The sequence below is a fragment of the Simochromis diagramma genome, unplaced genomic scaffold (genome assembly GCF_900408965.1).
Source record: "Simochromis diagramma unplaced genomic scaffold, fSimDia1.1 OVJJ01000761.1, whole genome shotgun sequence".
Taxonomy (NCBI): Eukaryota; Metazoa; Chordata; class Actinopteri; order Cichliformes; family Cichlidae; genus Simochromis; species Simochromis diagramma.
Genome location: NW_024387069.1, coordinates 113,330 through 140,494, shown reverse-complemented (window position 1 = coordinate 140,494; position 27,165 = coordinate 113,330). Strand labels below are relative to the sequence as shown.

Below are 27,165 nucleotides of genomic sequence, written 5' to 3'. Positions count from 1 at the left end.
TTTAAATCTATGCTGCACATAAGTACAGAAACAAGGATGACAACCAAGTCAGGAGGTAGAGAAAAGGAGATAGCTTTACTATAAAGAAGGCGCACTAGCAGAAGTTGCAACATGTCATCATACACGCATACATGGTGAATATATTTAAGCCATTTCCTGTAGAGTAGATGTACCTTACAAAAGCTGTTATGCTGCATGTAGAAGCAAGGTGTGAACACGCTGCTCTGATACACATGGTAAAAACAAGAAGATGCCAATATGACGCAGTTGTGAAAAATCCAGCTGGAAATGTGCACCAGTAAGTTCTGACACTTTGCAGCATTTTAAACTGAAGGAAAGCAAAAGGCTGTAAAAATACACATTGACTATTTTCATCCCCAATTAAAGGTGAGCTAAGATGATGTGAAGAGTGAAGAAAAAGAAGCTTGGTCTTTGTGCACCATAAACTGATGTGTAGACACACACGAAGCTTTGTATACCTTTGTTTCTTTATGTTGCCAGCATCCCTGCTGTGGTCCACCAGTGGAGGTTGGTGGATGGGCAGCAGCAGAGCGAGTAAGGAGTGGTGTGTGTGATGGTTTTTAGCAAAGATTTCCAGTTCCAGTGATAAAATTCAGACCTGTTCTTCAACCAAATATTGCTCTTCCAGTGCTCTGTCTCACTGTCTGTGTCAGTTTCACAAGCAGCGTCCTGCTAGTCAACACAGTACAGCATGGGAGGAGTCATCCTGCTGATTAAAACTCAGAGGACACTGCTTTAACATTCAGGAGAGAGGACAGATGACTGGGACGTACTGTGAGAAATATAAGATCAGCAATGACAAGGAAACTACTGGGCTCTGTTTTAGAGATGCTCAAACTCAAATTTCACTTTGGAGTCACAAGGTCTATAATAAATAAAGTGGCCTTCTCCTCTGCAGACGTTAGCAGCAGGTGATCTGGGTCAACTTCTAAACCCACTGTAGGAAGCAAATAAGCATATCCATCCATCCATCCATCTTCATCCGCTTTATCCGAGGCCGGGTCACGGGGGCAGCAGCCTAAGCAAAGAGGCCCAGACCTCCCTCTCCCCAGCCACCTCCTCCAGCTTATCCGGGGGAATACCAAGGCGTTCCCAAGCCAGCCGAGAGATATAATCTCTCCAGCGTGTCCTGGGTCTGCCCCGGGGCCTCCTCCCGGTGGGACATGCCTGGAACACCTCACTCAGGAGGCCAGGGCATCCTTGTCAGATGCCCGAACCACCTCAGCTGGCTCCTTTCGATGTGGAGCAGCAGCGGCTCTACTCTGAGCCCCTCCCGGATGGCCGAACTTCTTACCCTATCTCTAAGGGAGAGGCCAGCCACCCTTCGGAGGAAGCTCATTTCTGCCGCTTGTATCCGCGATCTCGTTCTTTCGGTCACTACCCACAGCTCGTGGCCATAGGTGAGGGTAGGGACGTAGATCGACCGGTAAATTGAGAGCTTCGCTTTTACACTCAGCTCCCTCTTCACCAAGACGGACCGGTGCAGCGTCCGCATTACTGCAGCTGCAGCCCCAATCCGTCTGTCGCATGTGTTTCATGAAAATCCTCTACAATTGTTTTTAACCTGGCGCCCTGCTAAGCAGGTAACTTCAATCAATTTCAAGTGGCATTGTGCTACATCACAAGAAGGATAACTGTAGCATTATAACACTTGGATGTAGCACAGATGGGGATAGAGACAGCCTGGCAAAAACACTCAAGGTAAATTATTAAAAGAATACAAATACTCCCCTATTCCCAAAGTCCAAAAATACATGCCCTGTTTCCATGGCAGATCTGTGTACTGATGAGAAGTGAAGAGGTGAGGGTGGGGCATGAAAACCAGAAGTGGGGGAGTCATATGTAGAAAAGAACCAGAAGGAGCATGTTTGGAGGCATGTCCCACTCCTGAAATTCAGATTCTTTATCTCCAATAGATGTGGATGCTGCTCTGCCTGGCTTTGTGGTTGTCTAGTCTCATTCAGTGTTTTTGCATACAGTATGCAGGCAAACATCTCACAGGAAGATTAAAGGGTTTCCCATTGCATGAAATGATTGAGGAGTTTTACTCCTTTAGTGTCCTTCACGTGTCCTTTAGTGTACACATGAAGTATTGAGTTTGCTTTAACAAATCAAACTGACTGAATTAGAAAGGCTTGCCTCTTCTACAAGACTACAGCCATTAGCAGGCAGCTCGTCCAACTCTGAACAGAAGGGAACATGTTTTCACTTCAGGACGATTAAAGTCCTGCAGTGACTTTAGAACATTTTGAAGGTAAGATTACAGAGTAGCTCACCTGTGCTCACCTGTGTTTATTTGCTACTAATGCCATTGTATTAACACTGCCAAGGTTCATCTGTACAGTGCTCGAGAGAGAGCTGTCAACGGATTCTAGACAGAAGAGAACACGCCGTTTAAATGTTAGTTTTACCGAACGCTTAGTGTTGATTATATATCATCATAACAAACATCCCTTTGGTCTTTGTTACAGAGATCAAAACTAGTAAAACCGTTTCATTCTGCAGTGTAAGTGTATCAGCTGAGGATTGTGGAAGTTTTATTTTGATGTGGTCTGATATCACATTGTACCTGTTTGCTGTGGATCGTTTGAAACACATGTCAGGTTTGGGGCTACAGTTTATTGGCAGTCTCACACTAGGACACATTAATAAAGAGGAAGTTCAGAAAATGAATGATTTTCCCCAGTTTAAGACTTCTTACCAAGGTTTTTGTGGATATGCAGATTTACAAGTTGACAAAGAGCACCTGAGAAGAGTTGTAATGGGGAACAAAGACCAACAAACAAAGTGGAATACATTACAGGGGTCAAAGTTGTTGACCCCTGTAATGAGACACATGTCATGCCTGTGTATCCAGCCTCTATCTGAGACAAGGAGGGGACCTCAGGAAATTCATGTTCTCAGGTCTTGTAGTAGTTTGTGTAACTCAGGTAGTACGCTGCAGGAGCTGTTACTTTGAACACAATAGAATCGAACATGTTTCTCTTTCACAACACAAACCAAGCCATCACCTGAGAAGGCTTGCCACAGTCCGTATATGACAACGCAAAGGGATGACTCTTCCTCAGAGTGCAAAGATTAATCCAAGCTACATAACAAAGGTGCAGCACTACAGCTGCTTGGTGGATGCAGATTTGTGACTCATTGGGCGGGTGGGGGTCAAGTCTTCAATATTTACAAAGGTAGGATTTTCTTTCAGGACTCTGATGTACAAAATAAATACCAAATAATCTGCAATAATGAACACACATCAATTCATTCTCAGAATGATGGAAAGGTTATGCTACTTAAGTCTGAACAACAACACAGAGTAACAGTAATACAACATGAGTATAAGGATGGACAGAGACGTCAGTACAGCAGAAAACGTAGCTGCTAGAAAAATATGTTGAACATACAGTTGTGTGTTGATGCCTCTCACGATGAACAATAACTTTATTCTGTAGCCATCGGTAGTTTGGCTCAGTTGTACATAAAAATGAAGTGAATTAAATTAAGAACTAATATATTAATGCTTTCCACATCATGTAATAAATACCAAATAAATATTCCAAATGTCCGCCTGTTTGATGTAGCACTCAGGGGTTAATAGTAGCTTCAGTAACTACAGCATGAGTGAACCTCAAAAACATCAAATGAAGCAGATAACTTTCATTTGTGGCTGTGAATTGTACTTTTCATTCTTTAAATCATTTGTATCATGTAGCAGTGTTTTGTAATTGTGTCTTTTTGGAGCGATAAGAAACGGATCAAGTTCATAAAGATCCAAAGAGGTCCCTCTGTGCAGGTGGGGTCAGGCTACACAGAGTGCAGTGCACTTACCTCACTGATTAGGATGCACCTTATCTACATCATGTGATTGTTGGCCTTCGCTTGCCCATGTTGTAGCTTGCAATATAAAGCACCTCAAGGCAAAAAATAAAATAATTGAACGTATCTATGTGGACTCTTTCAGATCAACACGTGTGGCTGTTCCAGTAACAGTGAGTACTGGAGGTCATTGTATACAGTGTGTGGTACTGATGTCTGCACAGCCGGAGTGAAGCTGGACGCACAAAGGTTAGTGTGGACACGGCTTATGGATCATGACTTCTGGTGCTACATTCATGACCCAGGAGACAAAACGAAGATGCTAACCTGACACTCGCAGTGCTAAAGAGGGGCAGAAGAATATTTTCTTTCAGTTGAAATATGTCCCTGTGTGACCACCATACATTTGGCCTGGTTCTAAAACACACTTTCAAAACTGCCAGTTTACCTGATTGGATGTAACTCTTTAACAAAGACAACAGAATTAAGGAGCCTCACAGTTGTCCTGCAATATCAGAAGAATATTGATCCAGGACTGTGACTGACCAGTCATCTTGTGCTTTGATGAGCTCATCCAATAACTGCGAGGTTGGCAGTTTGATCCACACCTCCTCGAGTTCACAGACTAAACTGTCTTTGGATAGCAGACTGGACATTTCCAGTGTCTTTCACGATTACGTTCACAGCAGGAGACACTGAATTCAAACTTCTTCCTTTTGCAGTTTTTCCCATATTCCAACAACATGATGGCGATGATTCCCATATTAGTGTGGGAACCATTGCCCTCGAACCCTGTCAGCTAGACATGAATGTAGCACAAGCCCACATGCTAATTAGGGAATTCACTGTTTTTTAGTGTGCTGGTGTTTCTCGAGCGAACCTATCACATTTCTCTCGCACTAAGTTTATTACCATGCTTCAGAACAACGTTGGGTTTAATTAACCACATACTGTAACTGAGCACAAAGCATGAAACAGCTTTTCCCAGCAAAAGCATTTTGAACAACTGCAACACAGGATAAGAGGGAACAGATGCATGCCTGCAACAAAGTTCAAGGCAAACCACCTTGGGACTGAACCTGCTAAAAAGAAGCCCACAATGTGTACTTTTACTAACCAGATGGAACCAAAAATGGTATGAAGGAGGTGATAGTGCATAGATTTGCAGGGCACTAAAATGTGTGCCAGGACTTTATACAGCATTCGTTAAGTTTCACGGACTCCTCTATCAGCTGTGGAAAAACTAAAATCTTTCATTGCCTAAATATCAATATGATAAACATATCTGCCGGCATCCTATGGTTAGAAGCTGATATGTTACAGGATGTGGCCAGAGTGTGTATGTATATTTAACCTCTGTGACTACTTTACTTGGTTACGCAGAGGTATGCCGGGCACGGGGGAGGTTATCGGGAAGCAGAGCTGAGTCACAAACCAAAAAATCTCTAAAGAACGTTTGATGCCTCCCGAAGGCACACTTCAAGTCTGTGTGGGTAAAGGGCAGGCAGAGCGCAAAGGAAAACAAGCATCGTCCACTTTCTCCAGATGTGTCCATGGACCATATTGTTAGAACTGGAAAAATAAATTAAAGGCTTGTGGTCGCATCTTTTTCCATGTTACCTGCAGAGGAGAGCCTAGACAGTCTCCAGACTGGTGCCACTGCTGCTTTCACTGTGTGTAATGTGTTTCATATACTCATAGAATCATGTGTGTGGTTCTATCATAACAAATCAGAGAGTCCAAGTTCCCCGTGTGCGCTGTTGAGCCGCTATGCCAGCGAGTAGATGGCATTCACAGGCGAAGTGGCCTCGGAGCTCTCGTTGCCCTCCGTCTCGTCCTTGTCCTTCTTCACTGTGTATTGGCCGATGAAAGAACCGTCTTCGTTGAACTGCCCGTCTCCTCCCTCGCCGTAGTCCACCAGGCTGTCGTCGCTTTCCTTTACGTTGCCATCCAGTGAAGTCTGGCTGCCCTGCAGAGGCTTGTTGTCCTCGTCGCTGCTGCAGGGGTAATGAAACAGCAATGTTAGAAGCTCAAACGGCTCCAGGCTCTCACAATAGCATCAGGTGGACCTGTTTAGCTTCAGGACCCTGTAACACACTATAAGGGGAAAGTAAAGATGTAGGGGATTACAGGTAAAGAAGAGGCAGCTTCTCTTTGTCAAATGTTTTTTGTAAGTTTAATGTTTTTTGATGTTTCTCTTTAGTTTTGGCAGATAAGTTGGCTGAATATCTTTTCCTCAACCAACTAGACCGGGTCTGTTTTAGAAAATATACAGCACACGTGCAGCACACTGCTATTATCTGAAGTTATCAATGTAGTTTGCAATTGTTGCCCAAAGGTCTGACAGTGCAGCAATCCTTCGAGTTCTTAAGCTGCCAACTGTATCAGTGGGAGTATTGATTCAACCCATTTTGCTGCCATATATGCCCCTCTTAGAAAAACACTTACCCCATATTTGCACCAGGACTAAATTATTCACTAATGCTCTTTAAGCTTGCCTTCAACAAGTCCTTCACTAGAGGCATGTACAACGAAGCCAGCATACACCACATCCATGTGTGAGAGCTTTGAGAACATCTTCTCTTCACAGCTTAAATAATCAGGCCCCATCTTATCTTAATGACCTTGTAGTACCATATCACCCTATTAGAGCACTTCGCTCTCGCTCTGCAGGCCTACTTGTTGTTCCTAGAGTATTTAAAAGTAGAATGGGAGGCAGAGCCTTCAGTTTTCAGGCCCCTCTTCTGTGGAACCAGCTTCCAGTTTGGATTCAGGAGACAGACACTATCTCTACTTTCAAGATTAGGCTTCAAACTTTCCTTTTTGCTAAAGTATATAGTTAGGGCTGGACCAGGTGACCCTGAATCCTCCCTTAGTTATGCTGCAGTATATGTTTATACACCTCTACTGCATTTAATCTTTAGTTATTATTAATCTCTTGGTCTCTTCCACAATGTGTCTTTCGTCCTGCCCCCCTGTCCTCACCCCACCCCCTCCCTGAGGCTCTGCTCGAAGTTTCTTCCTGTTAAAATAGTTTTTCCTTCCCACGATGGTCACAGGGGGGCGTTGTCAGACTGTACGGTCTTAGCACCTAAAGGGCCTTGACTTGACTGTTGTGGTGATTTGGTGCTACATAAATAAAACTGAACTGAATTGTTCTTTCAGCTCCAATGCTGTTTCACAGTCTAAGAACAAGTGAAGAAGAAATATGGAAACAAAACTCAAATGTAGGAGCAGATTTTAAAGAAGCTCAGCAAGTACAAACACAGGACTGTGCAAGGGTCCTGAGCTGCCCCCATTTCTTTACACTTTGCTGGGAAAAATGGGAAATAGGTGTAGCAGTTTATTGAAACATGGAAAGATGACTGAAAAGTACACAATTACAGGGGAAAACAGAGTTGGTACAAACAAACACTAGTCAATGACCGCTTCCATTGTTCAGCACAGCCTGAACTCTGTTACCTAAGCCATCTGTAGTCCTTAGTTGTTTAGTTGTTAGTCTTGTAGGGTTTAGTCGTCCTCAGGGATGGTTTCCCAGGCTTCTTGAAAGACACTGGAGAGTGCTCCTTTATCTGCCTTTGGTTCTGTCGAGATGATCCATATCTACACAATTCATGCTGAAGTCCAGGAGAGACTAGTCCACCACTGATACTCTTCCACAGTGTCTTCTATCCAGCTATGCTTTTACTGCAGTGGCCGTGTCTTTGGGCTCATTATGCTGAAAAATGAAGCTGTTGCCAATCAGATTCCAGATGTCACTGTATAGTTGATTAAAATCTGAAAGTACTTCTCTGTGTTCATAATTCCATCATTTCTGGGAAGAGCCCATCACCACTGGCTGAAATACAGCCCTACACTGTGACAGAGCCTCTTGCATGTTTTACAGGCACCTGCTCACTGCTGCACATCTCTCTTGACTTCGTCCATACATATTAATGAAAATTTCAGACAAAAATGTCAAAATTAGGCTCAGAAACCTGCTGCTTTTCAATCCAGGTCTCATGTAATCTGGCATATCTCAGCCTTTTCTCCCCATTTCCTTTCCTTAACAATGGTTTATTAGAAAAGTTACCTCCTGGTTGTGGCTCAAGGAGAGCAGGTCATCAACTAATGGGGAGGGTTAGTGGTTTAATCCCTGGCTGCTCCAGTCTGCATGTCAAATCGTGGCAACATACCAACCCCAGGTTGCTCTCTGATGTATTTTTTCTAGACTCAGTAAAAAGAAATGGGGAAAAACAGGCTCGAAATAAATAAATACATATATTAAACTTTAAAATAAAGACAGGATTTCATATTGGTTCTTTATCTCTTACATGTACAGAACACTGGTTGTCAACTAGGTGATGTTTTAAAACTTAAGACCAGTGGAAGAAAATCTAGTGGAAGCAAAATGTAAAGAAATGAGGGCTGGTTGAAGATGTATGATCCTACAGTAGGCCTCCTGTAGGATCATACAGCCTATTAATGCTCATACAACAATAACATTTTTGTAAGATTGTTTGCAGCCGAAAAAGAAAAAGGCTCAGCACTATCTGCTGTGTGAGGGAATCTGCAGGAAGGGTGGCACAGTGTTCATGAGCATTTCTTCATCAGTAGCATCTCTGCTCTGCAGCAGGCTGTGTAGTACAGAGCAGGGAGTAGCCGACTGCTTATGTAGCACTGAAAAGCCAAGGTTAACCCTGAAGATAAACCCCAAACAAGCTTCGTCGTGCAGGTCTCAGGTAATGAGCTCTGGTCACACACACACACACACACACACACACACACACACACACACACACACACACACACACACACACACACACACACACACTAACACCAGCAGACAGTAATCCAGGCAGCATCTTCTCAGAAATAATTTGAAAACCCAAATAAACAAACATGTTCTTTAACTATGACACTGTGCATGCTAAAGTAGCCATATTTAAAAATGAAATCTGGGCAGTATCTGTATTGCATGCTTGATTTCATCTCTGATGTCTCCTAACAGCTTTTAACAGGCAGGAGAATTTCATGCATAGTTATACACAGCTGTACGCTAGCATTAACCTTGTTATTAAACCAGTAGCATGACAGAAGAAAAAAGAGTGCATTTGAAGGATGCAAAGGTAAGATGTTCTTATCTCCTTTTGTGTGTTCAGACACTCACCCCCAGAGGACACAATCTACACTGTAGCTTCTCAGAACTGCCACGCTTCATACCAAAGGACATTTGCATTATATATGTATATATATGTATATGTGTATATACAGGGAGTGCAGAATTATTAGGCAAATGAGTATTTTGTCCACATCATCCTCTTCATGCATGTTGTCTTACTCCAAGCTGTATAGGCTCGAAAGCCTACTACCAATTAAGCATATTAGGTGATGTGCATCTCTGTAATGAGAAGGGGTGTGGTCTAATGACATCAACACCCTATATCAGGTGTGCAAAATTATTAGGCAACGTCCTTTCCTTTGGCAAAATGGGTCAAAAGAAGGACTTGACAGGCTCAGAAAAGTCAAAAATAGTGAGATATCTTGCAGAGGGATGCAGCAGTCTCAAAATTGCAAAGCTTCTGAAGCGTGATCATCGAACAATCAAGCGTTTCATTCAAAATAGTCAACAGGGTCGCAAGAAGCGTGTGGAAAGACCAAGGCGCAAAATAACTGCCCATGAACTGAGAAAAGTCAAGCGTGCAGCTGCCAAGATGCCACTTGCCACCAGTTTGGCCATATTTCAGAGCTGCAACATCACTGGAGTGCCCAAAAGCACAAGGTGTGCAATACTCAGAGACATGGCCAAGGTAAGAAAGGCTGAAAGACGACCACCACTGAACAAGACACACAAGCTGAAACGTCAAGACTGGGCCAAGAAATATCTCAAGACTGGTTTTTCTAAGGTTTTATGGACTGATGAAATGAGAGTGAGTCTTGATGGGCCAGATGGATGGGCCCGTGGCTGGATTGGTAAAGGGCAGAGAGCTCCAGTCCGACTCAGACGCCAGCAAGGTGGAGGTGGAGTACTGGTTTGGGCTGGTATCATCAAAGATGAGCTTGTGGGGCCTTTTCGGGTTGAGGATGGAGTCAAGCTCAACTCCCAGTCCTACTGCCAGTTTCTGGAAGACACCTTCTTCAAGCAGTGGTACAGGAAGAAGTCTGCATCCTTCAAGAAAAACATGATTTTCATGCAGGACAATGCTCCATCACACGCGTCCAAGTACTCCACAGCGTGGCTGGCAAGAAAGGGTATAAAAGAAGAAAAACTAATGACATGGCCTCCTTGTTCACCTGATTTGGACCCCACTGAGAACCTGTGGTCCATCATCAAATGTGAGATTTACAAGGAGGGAAAACAGTACACCTCTCTGAACAGTGTCTGGGAGGCTGTGGTTGCTGCTGCACGCAATGTTGATGGTGAACAGATCAAAACACTGACAGAATCCATGGATGGCAGGCTTTTGAGTGTCCTTGCAAAGAAAGGTGGCTATATTGGTCGCTGATTTGTTTTTGTTTTGTTTTTGAATGTCAGAAATGTATATTTGTGAATGTGGAGATGTTATATTGGTTTCACTGGTAAAAATAAATAATTGAAATGGGTATATATTTGTTTTTTGTTAAGTTGCCTAATAATTATGCACAGTAATAGTCACCTGCACACACAGATATCCCCCTAAAATAGCTAAAACTAAAAACAAACTAAAAACTACTTCCAAAAACATTCAGCTTTGATATTAATGAGTTTTTTGGGTTCATTGAGAACATGGTTGTTGTTGTTCAATAATAACATTATTCCTCAAAAATACAACTTGCTTAATAATTCTGCACTCCCTGTATGTGTGGATACATTTTAGCAAACAAAAACAAGCAAAAAATGAAAGAAAAAACATGACCAAAGCAAATTCAAGGCCAAAAAATAAAAATAAAAAATGAAGAAGCAGGAAGGAAAAAAGCAACACTTTCTGAGCTGAGAAGGAAAAGATGGTAGAAGATGATAATATAAGTATTTTTTATTCTGACAAGTTTGTGACCTGCTGAACAGATCAAACATGAATGTATACTGAGCGAAGTATCCAATGGCACAGTGACAGTTGTGTCATCCACACTACTGCTTGGCACAGTTTCTGGTGAAGACAGCCTTAGACCTTCAAACTAAATGATGACATGTTGGCTGAAGGGTAACCGACACGTCCTTATGTGTCAGTGGTACTTGATTAGGAAGCCTCTTCTCTTCAGAGGAACAAAGGAATGAATGTACTCCAAGTCTGCAGTGTAGAACAGAAGCGCAGGAAAAAGTAACAACATCGTTCTTTGATGTTCCCGCCACGCCCAAGCAGACGAGTGAAAATTATGCCTCGATCATGTTTTGGTGTCTTTTCTCTCTTTGCGTGTGATAAGTGCTGGTAATGGACAAACCAATACGACTATCTGTACGTCCATTTAGGCTGAGAGTAGTTTGATGTTTAAAGGCACACAGAAAGAAAACTTTAATGCTTACGCAGCCTATTTGACAAAATGACAGGACTACAAAGTGCAGCGATTTGTGTTAAACAAAAAGTCAGAAAAATAAATACTCAAGTAAACCACAGTTACTTGAGTATTCTAAGGAAGTGTTTGTGCTTCGGTACTTCCCACCTCTGTGAGAAGCGCCTCTCCAAAAGCAAGCCCAACTTAACGACAGCAGAAACGAACATGCTTCTTCCAGCCGGGTTCAAAAGTGGTTTTGGCCTCGATTCCTGTTAATGGAAACTTTACTGGGGCGATTTTTCCAGTGTAAAGTGGGTGCCACATTGTCCAGTTCAGCATTTGTTTTTAATCAAATGAAACATCATGCAGGCTACTTTCACCCACTGGTTAGGTTTAGGCACTGAAACCATCTGGTTCGATTCACCAAAAAGATGATAGTTTGTTTAAAATGGGCAATCCTAACCTTTTATGTATTTAAAATATAAATACATACAACCAAATGAAACCAAATTCTTTATATTTGATATAAATGTTTTCTCAGTGAACATTGAGATCTGCTCTGTGAGGGCTGAAAGTGTACAAACCTCGTAGATTAGCAGTAAATTTAAAAGAGAACTTTTTATTTACTTAGCTGTGAGTTGGCATCTTTTTATTTAAAGAGAGGCTGTTTTAAATGTTGCTCTTTGCATGATAAAGACATGAATTAAGTGGTGGAGTGCTTGGATCTGTTGCCTTATACCGAGAAGGATATCAAACTGTGCATGTTCTCCTTGTGCCTGCATTCCTGGCTTGTTCCCACAGTCCAGAAAAACACATCCTAGGTTAGCTGGCGATTCTAAATCAGTCATGAATGTAAGGTAGATAAAATGAATGAGTGTAGTTCAATGTGGCTGCATGCTGGGCAAAGATAAGAAACCAAAAGAGCCTCCAATCCACCAATCCACAGGCAGATACGCCGTGTACAAAATCAAAAGTCGTTTGTTGTGCCTTGCTTTGTAGTGGACGCTTAGTTCCTGTTGCCTAGGTAACCTTCTCAATCGGTCACCATGGAGCGGAGCAACGTTTAGGAACAAACAGCAGCTTGACCACTGACTCTGGTCTATGCCCACATAGAAAAGATATTTATAACTCTTATACAGTTTGTATCTGTCTTGTGTGAAACTTGTAAGAAAAGCACACAAGAGTGAAAACAGATATAAGATCCCTTGAAAAATGATATAATTGAAACTTGTATGTTTTGGATACTTACTAAAACAATATATGAAAGTAGTAAGAAAGTGGCCACTTTCATGAGTAAATCATAGAAGTTTTTACTATTCCTTTTCCATATGGGAAGTTACAAAGCTGTGAACCACTTCCTGTGTGGCACAGCAACACAACCAACAAAGTACACACTCCAAGAGCGTGTGACCATGTGGACTGTCACAAAGAAGCCCTCGTAGCATTAAAGGCCTCTCTCTGGAAGCACTGCTCTCCAGCTACTGCTGCTAACAGGCAGCACTGTTCTTTTTAAAAACTGTGGGGACAATACCAGGAGACGTTTGGGACAAAGGACAGGCTCTTCTTGCAGAGAGGAAAATCTGCATTCCTACTTTATTTCTACTAAAATTTGAGATACCGCTAGAATCAGAGCTTTGTTGTGTTTTGGGCAGAACAGCTGGTCATAACTGACAGAGCAAATACAAATTCTGTTTCCATTTTTTCCTGAATATTACATTAAATGCAGTCCAGATGGAGTGTTACTGCTCACATCGTGGACTTAAACTGCAGCCTCTTTGCAGGCTGACCCAAAAGCCAACAATGCAGGCATGTTGTCAAGTCTCCAAACATGCTACACCTTATCCTGTTCTTACCCCCACCCTCACACCGCTTACCCCTACATGCTCAGGCCAAAAGACTTTGCTGAAAACCAAAGTACCTGTTCTCGTTCTCGTTCCTGTCAGGGACAGATGACCCATTTCAGCATTGGGGGAGAGAGAGGGACAAGATGTGAGGAACCACATAAGACGGCAGGAAGGAAGGAAAGAAGGAAGGAAGGAAGGAAAGAAGACAAGTTCCACATTGTGCATGCATGGGTTAGTGTAAAAACACACAGCTGAATGGGCTGGACCCTGAGTTGTTCATTGACAGAAAACACAGGTTCTGGAGGAGGAAACACACATCATTAAGCACAGCATGCTGGGGTCAAACGCTCATTGCACCTCTCGAAGTTACCCTGAACACACAGTGTGAGTCAAAAAACAGCAGCTGTCATTTTAAGTACAATTTTAAGCAAAAGCCCAGTTATGAACGTTATGTGGGACTCATTTGTGTGATTTAATGGACCCATTTAGGACCCAGGGTCACAAATGAAATTCTGATGTTAAAGTTGTGGTGATGAAAGTTAAGATGCCCTCTCACACAGCTCAGTTAGAACACGTCCACTTCAGATTTAGGAAGCAGGTTAAACTTAAAACGATTTTAGTCTAAAGGGACTGTTGGCAAATTAAGGGACAGGTTCATTCGTCATGAAGAAGAATGAGGCCACAGAGCTCAGTGGAACCTGGAAGGAGCAAAAGATGCAACTTACCACATGTCCTTGACATTACACAGAAGCCTTTACACAGTACATGGTATCGAGTTTGAATATATTTGTGTGCGCACTTCAGAGAGAAACACGGACGCGTTCAAAACTAGATAAACGGTGTAGCTGGGTCAGGAGATCGTCTAACTCTGCTCCTTCAAAGAGTCTGAATGTGTCTGAATGTGCACAGTGCACACACTCCAACACACACTTTACTGCACTTGTGTTATTGCTGTTCCAGAAGTTTTACTCATAACTAGCTACACTTACAACCAAATTTCCCCTTGTGGGACAATTAAAGGATTATTCTATTCTATTCGAACCAACTACCAGCAAGGAGAATGTGCAAGAAAAATGTGCCAGACGTGGTCTGAACACCAACTTGTGTTTACAAGTTATTCACATGTATGTTGTTAGAATAGTGAGCAGCTTTATGTACACATCACGCTTCACTTCAAACACTCTAGTCTTAAGGATCAATCAGTCACAGAGTAGGAGGAGCCTCACCCTAACCCTGGCCTCAACAGAAAGGCGCTAACACGGAGCTAACCCCTGTGCATGCTGTTCCCCACAGAGTTCAGCTGTAGGTGTACTCAGACTGAACTCCCTTTAGAAACTGGCACCAACATTGGGCTGATCCTTTTACAGTAATAATTAAAGAAGCTGGACACAGCTGCCATTTCAATTCAAATGTTGAAAAACATTTCATTTGGCTTTCCTCTAAGCAGCAGTGCTTCGTGGTCTTATAGGGCAGTGTTTCTGGTTCAGTTCTTTATTGCTTAAATTTTAAACTCAGGCTATGTAACGTTGGTACATATGCAGGTTCATTACTGAAGGGGCTGCAGACCACCGTGACTGATAACTGCTGACGACCTTTACATGAGCGTATAACAGGAATAGTAATGCAGAACAAGCTATTTATACTTACTGGTAATCAAAGGATCCATCCTGGTCTTTTTGATCCACCGCGTCCAAGGGGAGATCTTTTTTATCTCGCACTGCCAAGGAAGACAACAAAGGTGTTAGGCTGCAGCTGTTCGATTCAACAGATTTTCAGGGCTTTATGTCGAAAATACAATCATTTAGTTAGTCCCCATCTGCTGGTTTAGTTGCTTTCAGTTGTCACATACTAAGTTTACACTGTGTACTGTGTATAGAGTGTATGAATAACGAGTGTGGGCTATGTCCTATATGAAGCAGCTCACTCAAAGGCTTCGTTCAGTTGCTGCCAATTAAACAAGTATTCACATGTGTTCAAGTCATTTAGTGACATTTCTTCAGGCCGAGTGGAACATGGAACACAGAGCATTTATGTGAAGGGACAGTCAAGCCTGTTTTAGTAGCAGTTGCATTATGTTGGGTTTGCAGAGAGAGGATCAGGGCCACTGGGGAAAAGGTTTCTTTCTTTTTCCCAGTGGCCCTGATCCTCTTCAGAAGCTTTGTGAGTTGGTCAGATTTGTTAAAAACGTTTAGTTTTAGTTCCACATGCCTGACTGAAGGCTTGACAGTCTCTGTTATTGGTCACTGGTCTGTTATATTAGTTTATCACTGAGTCAGCACCTACCCAGAGCCTTTGTGAAACAGCTCGTGTAGCCACCACCTGGACATTACAAAAACTGTAAAACATTAACAATACTCTAATTTAAGTCATTCATGACCATTACGTTATAATACACAAAACAGCAATCCAGCTAAATGCTGTAAAACGTCTAAACCCTGATTTTAAATTCTGAGTTTTCCATCATCATATTTGTCATGTCTGTTTTCATCTTGTTCATGCACACAGCAGCTGGCTGTCCTCCCTGTACTGACTGATCAGCTGGAGTCAGGCTGCCTGCTGTGACTCTCTTATTGGAGCTTTTCTATCCAGCAGGCTCCACAGGCTGCTAACAACAACAAGCTGTGCAAAGAGAAACCTACAAATCCCTCACAGCAGATATTCACCCCTCTTCATTTCCTCCTGTTTCCAAAGGTTTGTTGTTGTTCCTTTCATAAACTGCTTAAAACAAATGAGTTCTGTAAAGCTCAGTATTGAACCTCTAGGCGGGGCAGCCGTCTTCCCAAAATTAGATGTAAGGAATCATCTTTATCATCATCTCTTGGTCAGAGTGAGAAACAAATGGAAAACTGACCGCTCTTCCTCCATACTGTGCTGAAAGATATCTAAGAAGACGACTTCAGTCACCTCGTGTTGTCTTGTCCAGAGACCCCGTCTGAAACCACCCACCATGACTGCCCATTTTCACTTATCAAAAGAAATATTTAAATAAAAAAGACCAGTGTGCTTTCCTTTCTTTAAAAAAGTGCATGACAATATTGATTCATGTTTTGATGTTGTCAAAGGTAAACACATGAGTTCACAGCGCAGTGTGCCACTCGCCCTTTGATAAGCAGCAGTCTGTTCTTCCTCTCGTCATAGCTGCTTCAATAAAACAATATTTATTTATACTTTAAGCCAATGAAGAGCACATATTTACAATCCACAGCAAAAAAAGATCAATCAGGTATTGTTTTCTTATTTTCTACACACACGTGTCTGTTTGTATTACTCAGAAATCCCTTTGTGTTAGGACGGCACCAGCACAGAAACACAAGCCCAGCCACAGTCCTGGGAAAACAGACTGTATGTCAAAGCAGACAGCTTCACACCACACTGGCATTCCTTGAATTCAGTGGACAGACGGAAAAAGTCAAGGTGGTAGTTTAGTGGCCCATCAGGAAACAAGAGCACCTTCAACACGCTGAATGTTTGCATGAGATGCATCGTCACCTGGTCACCAGAGGAGCTGCAAGAACAGACCTCTGCCTGGGTGCAGACACAGCAAAGTAAGACTAGCTTACATTCGCTCAAAGCAAAGATTCCTTTCAGGCTCACTGCTTGTTGTTTGTTGAAGGTTTCATTTCACTACAATACACAGACCTGCTTCTTGAACCCAGATGCTACAGAAAATGCTCTGCTGATGAAACCTCAACAACATCCTTCCACCCAGACGTGTAATGGCATGAGGCGTGGGAGATGGAATCAGTAACTAGCTCTAACTATGTCCTTGTAGCCACATATGACAGCACTGGCTAAAATACCCACTACTCTTAAGACCATTAAGACCATTGATCTTATAAAAGGAAACTACCTGGATAAACTGTGACATTACTGACATATTCTTCCTCTCGGCATTAAAGAATATTCAGTCTCTGTGTGGCGCCACAAATTCAATAATCACTTCTTCCCACTGTCTGCACGATTTCACTCAAGAGAATAGACTTGCATAAGAATGCTGTGGGAAGCTTACCTGGGTACTTTCCTCCACGACTCCGCTTGATGAAACAGACGATGAGGAGGATCAGGATGATAAGGGCGATGGCGCACATCAATCCGATGAACCAGCCCTGCGTGGCTATGTCTACCTGGTCTATGTAGGCTGGAGTCGTGTCAGAGAGACAAACAAGACAAGACAGTGGACAAGAAAGAAGAACGCAAAGAGAGTTAGTATTTATCTGAGGAGGGTTAGGGTTAACCCCCTAACCCATCCCAGAGCGCTCAGCAGACGTCAACAGCTCAGAACCAATATGTCATCATTTCCCCAAAAACAATGAGGATGATGCAGTGAACATGATCCTGTCCATGTCAAGTGATTGCCTAAAAATTCACACACTGTGTGATTTAATCTGAAAAATGTACTTTTTTTCCAACAAATCAGGGACTTTGTTTCACAGCTGCCACAGTCACTGTGTAAGCCTGCAAGAGGAGTTTCTCTGCTGGTTGACAAACTGTACCAACAGCCTACCAAGATCAGTCATTTATACAGGTGCTTGATTTATCCCAGCTTCATGTTCATGTCCCATATTTGGGACTTGAGCTGACAGTTTGTTTTAGTCATTAGTCTTAATTCACCAGAAGGATACCGCACTGGTCAAAAGTTTTGGAACACCCTGATTTTTCCAGTAATTTATTGCAATTCAAGTCATCCAAGTCCAATGAATAGATCGAAATGGTACAAAGGGAAGTGGTTAAAAACAAAGGTTACCCCAAACTGAAAACTAATGTGCACATACGAAAAGGCCTTTTTCAGGGACAACATGGGCTAACAGTTTAAATCTGTTCTGCAGCAATGGAGGCTGATCAAGCCTTGAAAGCTGCTGCTGGTACTTCCTACAGCTGTTCCAGCTTTTCTGGATTACTCCCCCCTCTGTCTGAACAAAGCAGTGCTGGGACACACTGATGTACTCTCGTGAGCATCAGCTGAACAGTACTCCAGAAAGTAGAGTGTTGCTACAAAAATTAACAATGGAAGAGACACAGACCATCATAACACTTATAAATGCAGGTCTGTCCTACAGAGAGACAGTGAGTCCAGCTTCCTTCAGCCAAAGGTTCAGAAACTGTGACAGGAGGAGGTCTGCAAACCCAGAGACACGACTGAATCAGAGGACGAGTTTCTGAGAGTTAACAGCTGTGTGACGGCGGCTCACAGGACAACAGCTTCAAGCAGCTTAATCGTGGTCGTAGTAAGAAAGTCTCAGTTTCAGCTGTGAAGAGAAACTTCGAGCTGCAGGTTTGACAGGACGAGCTGCAGCAAGAAAGCCAGACGTCAGAATGAGACAAAGAGGCTTGTCTGGGCCATGAAACACCGACACTGGACTACTGAAGGGGCTGTTTTGGTGGATCCAGGGTCGGTGACTTGTACACAGTGAGAGGCCCCCTGAACCAAAACAGCTACCACAGCACTCTGCAGCCCCATCAACCACCCAAAACACAAGTGCCAGAGTTGTTTTCAGAGTGCAATGAGGCATTAAAATAGTGGTGTTCTAAAACTTTGGACCAGTAACATATATCTGTGTATATATATACACAGATATATGTACTAGAGACGGACTGATCCAATATTACGTATCGGTCCGATACTGACCTAAATTACTGGATCGGATATCGGAGAGAAATAAAAAATGTAATCCGATCCATTAAATATCAAACAAGCACCTCACAAAACTTGCGACACGGCGTAACTCGGCTCATAACCGTAGCATGTGGGAGCAGTGTGGTCACGTGATAGAGCGGCTGTGGCGCGAGACCTGTCGGCGGTCTGGTTGAGTATTTGTAGCCTCGCTACCAACCCGGCATTTCATCTCCGAGGAAGTGATCCCAGAGAGAAGAAAGCAAGTGTGTAAGTTCATCTCTGAATGTTTGTAAAGCTTTCCAGCGTTAAGCTTAACAACCGATATATGGAGCGACTGCCTCTCTCTCTCTCTCCTGCTGCTACTTCAATCATGAAACTGATCAATGATCAGCTGATCGTCTCTCTTGTTTGTTTTTGGCCCACTTCGCGCCAGAAAGAGGAAACCAGCGGCTGAACAGCAGCAGCACGTTTAAGCTTGATAAGCTGTTGTTAGAGTTTATTTAATATTACTTTCTACACCAGGATCTTTTTCTACAGCTGACGTAACTGTGCAGGGGCGGATCTAGCAAAGTTTAGCCAGGGGGGCCAATAGGGCATGAACAGGGAAAAGGGGGCACAAAGACATACTTTTCTTTCTTATTCTCATTTAAAATGTCTAGCTTCTAATAAATAATTATCTGAATCTGACACCCAAAGTTTTAATCTGATGTAAAATGTATAGAAGTCCATTACTGTATATAGTAACTCTTAAGTCTAATATACCCTAGTAAGCTATCGTACTTTTTCCTTTGGGAACCATCTGTGCAGTCTGCAGTTCTGTTGAAGAAAGATGTTGAATCTGTTTAATTATTCTTGAAAAATAATTTATTTCTGTGCATTTTTTCCCCCCTGCATCAAATTAAAGTTGATTACGTCGTTTAAGCATCATGAGGTGGAGGGTGGGGGGGTGGTGGTTCCCTATTTTTTTTTTTTTGCTGGGAGTTTGCAACCCTATTAGTTAGGATGCTTAATATTTCTGCTAAGTACTCTTTAAAATACCAGAATAGGGAGGATGGAGCAGGTTTAAGTTTATTAGATTGATCAGTTTTGCTGAACTATGAAATATGTTGGGTGCAGTATATTTTTTTACATACAGCTACAGAATAGCTTTAGTGTTGTTGTTTATTTAAACTTGAGTATGAACTCATACAAAATGCAGCAAGATATTAAAAAAACAGTTTTATTGATTAAAAAACACTATATCGGATTCATATCGGTATCGGCAGATATCCAAATTTATGATATCGGTATCGGACATAAAAAAGTGGTATCGTGCCATCTCTAATTTTTACACACACACACAAGACAGAAGCAATAAATATATCTCTTCAAAGTCTAACTTTTTAGTTGGTTAAAAACACAGGGCCCGTGAACTACCAGAAGTAAGCACACGATCTAAACTAACTTGTACTTCTTGTCATGTAGATTCTTTTCTAAAGACAAGCCCTCTAAATCTGAGGCATTTCAAATGTAGAAGGTTTACTGCTAGAAAAAAACAAGACAGATATCAATTAAACAAACCGTGACAACCCGCCCTGCACTGACTTAGTCAGTGTAGATATTACTTGTGTCAAATACCTAGAGGAGCCCAGCTGGCTCCCATCCTTGTTCCACACGGCCAGGTGTGGTCTCACCTGCTTTGGTCTTAAAGGTGACAGATTTGCTGCTGACACTGTTGAATAGATGGGAGTAAACTCTCAGGTGATACACAACGCCTGGGATGAGATCCACCACATTAATGGGGGGCTGTTGACTCTTTACATCTTTCTTCGTCTTGTTACCTTGGAAACACAATTAAGAGGCCAATCACACTCCAGGGGTGTGGCCTTCACTCCACTTTAAAACCGGGCATACAACAGTCTGCAGCATCACAATGCTTTACAGGGAGACTGCTGTTGTCTGATAGCAGGGTGGCGGTGCTGAACTGAGGCTGATAGCAATGCTGCGACCACAGTGGCCATAAAGATTAATTCATCTCTTTAAATTAGTAAAACATATGGATTAAACAGTATAGTGATGTATGCCTGGCCACAACACTTTATGAAATTCTCAGTTCAGACAATATGTTCTGATTAATTTTACTGTTTTATGGCCCTGTGACTACTTTTTTCTTCAAGGTCAAGTTCCCTGCAGAATCCTGATCATTGCTAGTAGTGGAATAGTGAGGCACAAGGTCAAGGAAAACCACTTCTGGAATACAATTGGCTGAAAAGCATGTTTTAAAACATGTTCAGCACCGTCTTCTGTCAGTACAGAACGTTGGTGCTGGTTACCATCAATAGATCTACTCTGCATTAGTTTATGTTCACAAACTAGCAACAAAACCAGTAACTCCGTGGGACATAAGCAGACCTTTGAAATTCTGCAGGGTTTGTCTGCATCGTTCTTTCACAGGAAAGCATTATCAAGATTATCAGGTAAGTTTATACAACTGCGATATTACATTTGTTTCAATTTCTGATACCCTCGATCTCTCTTGAAATAAGACATTTTTAATGTCAACAACACTTTTTACCTGGATAAAAGTCACTTTGCAGCAGCTACTTTATAATGGGAATGTTCTTTTTGGCTGTAAATTACTTGATATTCTTTCATAAAAGTTTAATTTCCAGAAATCATTCTTTTGAAAAATTCTGGAAATCACTTTTCAGCCAGCGATCACTGGAAGCGAGTGTGGATCGGTATACTGACTACTTAAAGAAATGATGAACTGTATTGTCTCTATTAACTTCTTAAGGTACCTCAACAAAAAAGAATAACATCTAAACTAGAAACTTTGTCCACAAGCTGTTGTATGTCCAGTTACATTATGTAGCAGTTCTCGCGTCGGCATATTTCCCCGAGACTTTGTGGAGGTTCCACACTTCTGGAGACTGGATTACTCCTTCACCTACATTTAGGCGAAGGAGACTTTAACACGGAGGCTTTTTCTCCTTCGACCATGCGCATGAAGGTCAGGATTTTGGATCATGTTTTAATAAGAAACACAGTGAACTGTTTGATGTGCTTGGGAAAAAAAGAGAATATTTTATTATATAAAATAGCGCATATATTATATCATAATTTGCGAACACTTTATTTGCAAGCTAATTGTGCGGCTCGTTGCACCCAGCCTGTCGAGGAAAGGCTGCAGTATTGGGCTCCAGCTAGTTGGTCTCTCATCCAAACAGTCTTCATTTAAAAAGTACTTTGTAGCCCGAACAATGCAGGCAGATTTTCCCATGTCAGTGCAGCTAGCCAAACAACAAAGAACCGCTGACTGCTTAAGTGATAAAGTGAAAGTGGACAGTATAGGCTTGATTTAAAACCCATTGTTGCAGCTAGGTGCAGAACAAAAGTGACCCCCTTAAACTGCTTTTATTGTCCCTGTTTTTCCCCAGGTTATTGGTTCTGTTACTAGTCAGCTAACAGCAAGTCTATTGACGGCAACCAAACAACCAACCCAGTGACATAAAGCTCCATACTGAGAGAAGATGCTACTAAACATGATTTTAAAATGTAAGCACTTTGAGTTAAATCTATGTCAGGTGGCAAAACATTGCTCGTCTCAGTTAGACACCAGACCCCCTCCTATCTCTAAGGTCAAGGCAGAAAGCAGTGACGACAGCCTGCACGTTTTCAGCAGAAACACGTCTGTCATGCCCATGAGACACACTCTGAAGAGGCAGCATGAAGTGACATCATGCACCATGCTGTTAGCCACACAAAGTGAAAGTCATCCAACATGGGTGATTACCAAGCCATGCTACAGCAGTCCTCAAACCAGCCAAAGAAAGCACAGACACACAAAGAACATGCTGTTTGACAAAAGTCAGTGAAGTGTTATGAGAAAGGCTTTTTGTCATTTGTAAAATGATATCCATCTGCCACGTCTTTCTTTTGTGTATGTGGCTAAATAATTATCCTCATGACAGTCAGCCCTATTTGAAAACAGTGTATTTAAGCTGTATATATGTTTCATGCTAGTTTATTGTTTTCAAGCAGGTGTAAAAAAATCAAAGTGTAACCCAATCCTTTTCCTAAACAATATATTCTCCACATTCTTTTTTTTTAAATAAGTATAACAATCAAACATAAAAAGGCAGTTTGTGGCAGTTTTTGTGGCTAGCTCCGCCGGATACGTCCCTTAACTCTGGGGACAGGTTGTCCAGGGTTAGTAACCTGTTCGGGCAGTGTGTTGGGACGTGTTCGTGACCTGTAGCGACATGTAGTGGGGCCTTCTCGGTAGCCCTAACCCACCAGCATCAATAATGCACTCCTGTCGTAATGTCGTAAAGTCTATGCGCAGCCCTGACCTACATGCATTCTGTATTGACTAGAGATAGTATCAATACAATTTCTTCAATGCATTTAAAACCCTGTTGGGATTTGTTTTCTTGTTTTCTTTCTTTCTTTGGGTTTTTTGTAACAGTATAAAGTAGAGTAGAAGAAGTAGTAGTAGTAGCAGAACGGGAGAGACCCGAGGCGGCTGCCGGTCGGAGCGTCAGGTGAACTGAACTTCAGGTAAGAAGTTATGAGCTGAAGTCTATCTGGGTCAGATATAAACCAAGTTTAGGTGGAGTTTATTTTCATTATGCTGACTTTTTACAGTCAGAGAAAATATTACACCTTTCATATTGAGGTGAAAAGGAACCATTTGTCCCGGACTTCAGCTACAATGGAAAAAGACACAAAGCTGGATTTATTCTGTCTTTGCTGCACAGCTGCCTTCTTCTCCTCTCATTCTCTCCCCTCCCTCTCCTGTTGCTACTTCAGTCATGAAACTGATCAGTGATCAGCTGATTGGCTTTTCTCTCTTGTTTGTTTATCGCCTACTTTGCGCCAGAAAGAGGAAACCAGCAGAGGGTTGATATGAATGAGCTGAAGTTATGAACTGTTTCTGAGAGACAAATAACACCAGGATCCTTTTCTAAGTAGCTGACAGCTGGTAACTGTGCAGGGGCGGGTCTAGCAAAGGGGGCCAGGTAGGGCATTAACAGGGAGAGGGGGGCACAAAGAAATACTTTTCTTTCTTATTCTCATTTAAACTGTCTCACTTTTATGAAATAATTATCTGAATCTTACGACCAAAGTTTTTATCTGATGTCAAATGTATAGAAATCATACATATACCAACAAGACTGTGCATCACTGTCACCACAGTGTTTGTTTTCATTCAAAGGCTTCATGGCTTTTCCTATAATACCTGGGGGGCCGGTCTCTACTCAAAATGCCCGGGCCCATTTTTTTGTCCCAGTCCAGCCCTGGTACTTCCTGTTTACTGTTGGGTTGTAGTTAGCGCTGGTTAGCTCCAGTAGCTAGCTAATTCTCAATTGGAAACAAACAAAAAAAACTTAATACACGAAAAAAATGTGGACTCTTTTGAAAGAGTCTTAATAAAATCAATAAACACACATTATAAACAGCTTTACTACTTTACACGAGTTCATCTTACTCTACAATAGGTTGGAAGAGGTTAAGATTTATTTATATCACTTACTATGTTTTTTGAAACAATGTAATATCTCTGTTTTCTCAAAAATGAGAGAAGAAGCGTCTCCTTTGTCTCAGTCAACCTAAAAACAAACACACCCTGGCTGAACAGATCTCCCATTAGGCCTGCTGTGGTTTATCTTATCAGGGTTACATACACTGTGTCCTCAAACATGACCTACCACCGATCAAGAGTCTGTATGAAAGAAAAGTCTAGATCTCACATCCTGACAGCCTGACAGTGCAGGGATGGGTGAGAGAAGTGGATAGCATCAGACCAATCACATCACTTCCTTTCCTCACACGCAGACATTAATAATTAAAATCTCAGCACAAGTACACAAACACATCTCCATCCTTTCTCTGCTCCAGAGTTTATAGACTGGGCTGAAGCAAACAGCAGTAACTGAGATGTCTGATCAGAGCTGCCCAATTTTGCTCTGTGAAAAGGTGGGATGATTAAAAGCCAGAGTACACAGCACTTCATACCAAGCAGGTGAGTATGGCAGCCTTGGTGAGCAACAAAGACACACTGAAACAGCCATTCAAAGAAAGCAGCCCATCCCAGCGCCGGGCCAACAAAAGCAACTCAAAGAAAGGCAACAGAACTCATAGATCCATGCACATGGTGCACTGAAACAGGCAGAACCATAGAGTGAGAGGGAAAATAATTTTGCAGATGCTGCCTAAAAACGGCTCTCAGTTAATGTGTAACTGCGAAGTATATGGAACAAAATGTCATCTTTCATCTGAATATAATTACATTAAGATGTACCATTTCTGTTGTGACTAAAATCAATATTATGCTGATCTGGAAAACATTTTCAAGACTGCTACTGCACATCCAGATGTTTTCCTCTCATCCAGTCACATTAAAATCTAACTATAGATTGTGTTACTGCAGCTAAATGATATATTGTTAGGTCTTTTCAAACTGATTACATGTGAATTGTTAGCAAAAGAATGCACTTATAAAAAGCAAAAAGGAAGCCAATTTGAACCATCTGACCTCAAGCTTGCACACACAGTATCAAACAGACGTTTATGTTGACTACATCTATTTATTTCATTCTAATGTTCGGTTTGAAGATGCTTATGAGAACTTCAAACCTGGATCCGGGCTCCTCCTTGCCACCAGGCTGTAGTGTCCTGTATTCCCGTAATGTACAAATGGTGTGATAACATTTGGTTTTACCTGTTCAGCTCCACCTACACTCTGCACCTTGAAGCTCCGGTTTTACTTCACTATCCTTGTAGATCTACTCTGTAGTCAGAACATTTAGTTCACAGTTTATATCTCAGTAGCTCAGTTTGAGCTTGGTCTGATTTCTTACTGTCCAGAGTGAACTCTAGTACAAAATCGCTGCTGCTGGCCGGGAAGTTGTGCGTCCAGCTGACTTTAGCGTAGTTACTGTTAGGCTCCACCGTCAAATTCCAGATCTCTCGCCCAGAAGCCACTACACAAGGTAGGGTAGGTGGGGGGTGGGGTAGGGGACAAAGGGTTCAAAGTTGGAAGCAAGAGGCAGAGAGGGCACAGTTACAACAACCACACACAGGGCTCTGTTTGGACCCGTGCAGACTGCTAGCCTTGCACAAGTCTTCCTACAACAAAACAGACTTTGCTTTGCTCAAAATCAAACTAACAGCATTAAACTATATTCACCCCCCCCACACACACACACCCAAATATATCTGCATAGTTTTTTAAGTTCATGAATGAATGAATTGTAATGTTTACTTCTGAGTTAGCGATTACTTCAGTCCTAACACTGCCAGTGTCCAAGTACTAATCAAACTACTGAAACTCAAAGCCATCATGTTCTGTGAAATAAACGTTTAGGTTCTCGCTCCTTGACCAGGAGGATATTTGCTGGCTACAACCCAGTATTTTGTAGCAACTCCCCACTTTTTGTGCAGCAGGTACAGCACAGCGTATCAAAGGAAACCCTGATGTAGCTTACTGTTCAGGTAGGAGAAGACAGTTCAATTCAAATGGTAGACAGACAGTAAAACTAGAATGGGACAACAGCAAGTACCCAACACATTCTGGTCAATACGCTTGGTGGTGAACAGCATTGGAAGGATGGTAGTGGTTGCCTCAGTAGTAGTGGTGGCAATAGTAGTGGTTGAAGTCGTAGTTGTAGGAGTGGGAGTAGCTGAGGTACTAATGGTTGTAGGAGCAATGGTAGTAGGAGAAGGATAACCAAAAGGAGTAGGAGTAGGAGTGAAACCAGAAGCCACAAAGGAGTCGGTAAGCTCGACTACAAAAGAGGAGGAGAGAGCAGAGGGTTAAAGACAAGGTAGCAGGAACGTCAAACACAACGATGAACAATGACGCACACACACATGCTTACTTGCACACGCATGCATACGCACACGCATGCATACGCACACGCATGCATACGCATGAGAAGTCAAAGAATCCCTGAGCAGAAACACTCGAGGAATTCCCTGCAAGATCACAGTCCTCATTTGAGAGCATCTCATTCCAAGGATCCATGCACGTTATTCTTCTGTCATCAGGAGGACAGATGTTGTCTCATATTGTGTTTCGTCCAAAGTGTTAGGCTACGTGGGACCCAGTGTTTATGCTCTTTGATTCAGGGTTTCTAATGATTTCCTGATTTCTAGTTCTTAGGTCTTGTTCCTCCCTGTGATCCTCGTGTCTCATCGACTCAGATAAATTAATAATAAATTAGATAAATAATGCTAATATCATTTGTATTTTTTCACTGTAATCATCTTGAACCTGTTGATATTTATTTGTAATATAAATCGCTATTCTAATGAATTGGTATTTATTAGAATGTATATTTATTGTACTCCTCCTTGAATCGCTACCTTATCGTGGTGGAGGGGTTTGTGTGTCCCAGGGATCCCAGGGGCTATGTTGTCTGGGGGCTTTTGCTCCCTGGT

At 42.2% G+C, this 27,165-nt stretch overlaps 1 protein-coding gene across 19 annotated transcripts in view; it reads right to left on the bottom strand.

Annotated features, from left to right (window-relative positions):
* Window positions 1–2,521: 2,521 nt before the first annotated feature.
* Window positions 2,522–27,165, bottom strand: part of nfasca (neurofascin homolog (chicken) a) — a 118,046-nt gene continuing 93,402 nt past the window's right edge. For 6 of the 19 annotated variants that reach the window (XM_040045303.1, XM_040045297.1, XM_040045299.1 and 3 more), the window contains 8 exons: window positions 26,286–26,510; window positions 25,584–25,706; window positions 20,412–20,558; window positions 17,134–17,262; window positions 15,408–15,443; window positions 14,772–14,841; window positions 13,199–13,240; window positions 2,522–5,828 (listed from right to left, as the gene is read on the bottom strand). In XM_040045303.1, coding sequence (XP_039901237.1) covers window positions 5,600–5,828; window positions 13,199–13,240; window positions 14,772–14,841; window positions 15,408–15,443; window positions 17,134–17,262; window positions 20,412–20,558; window positions 25,584–25,706; window positions 26,286–26,510 — 1,001 coding nt within the window. In that variant the 3' untranslated portion in view covers window positions 2,522–5,599. Of the gene's footprint in view, window positions 5,829–12,515; window positions 13,823–14,771; window positions 14,842–15,407; window positions 15,460–17,133; window positions 17,263–20,411; window positions 20,559–25,583; window positions 25,707–26,285; window positions 26,511–27,165 lie in introns of those variants that run through there. The other 13 variants (XM_040045305.1, XM_040045314.1, XM_040045313.1 and 10 more) reach the window with 11 other exon arrangements.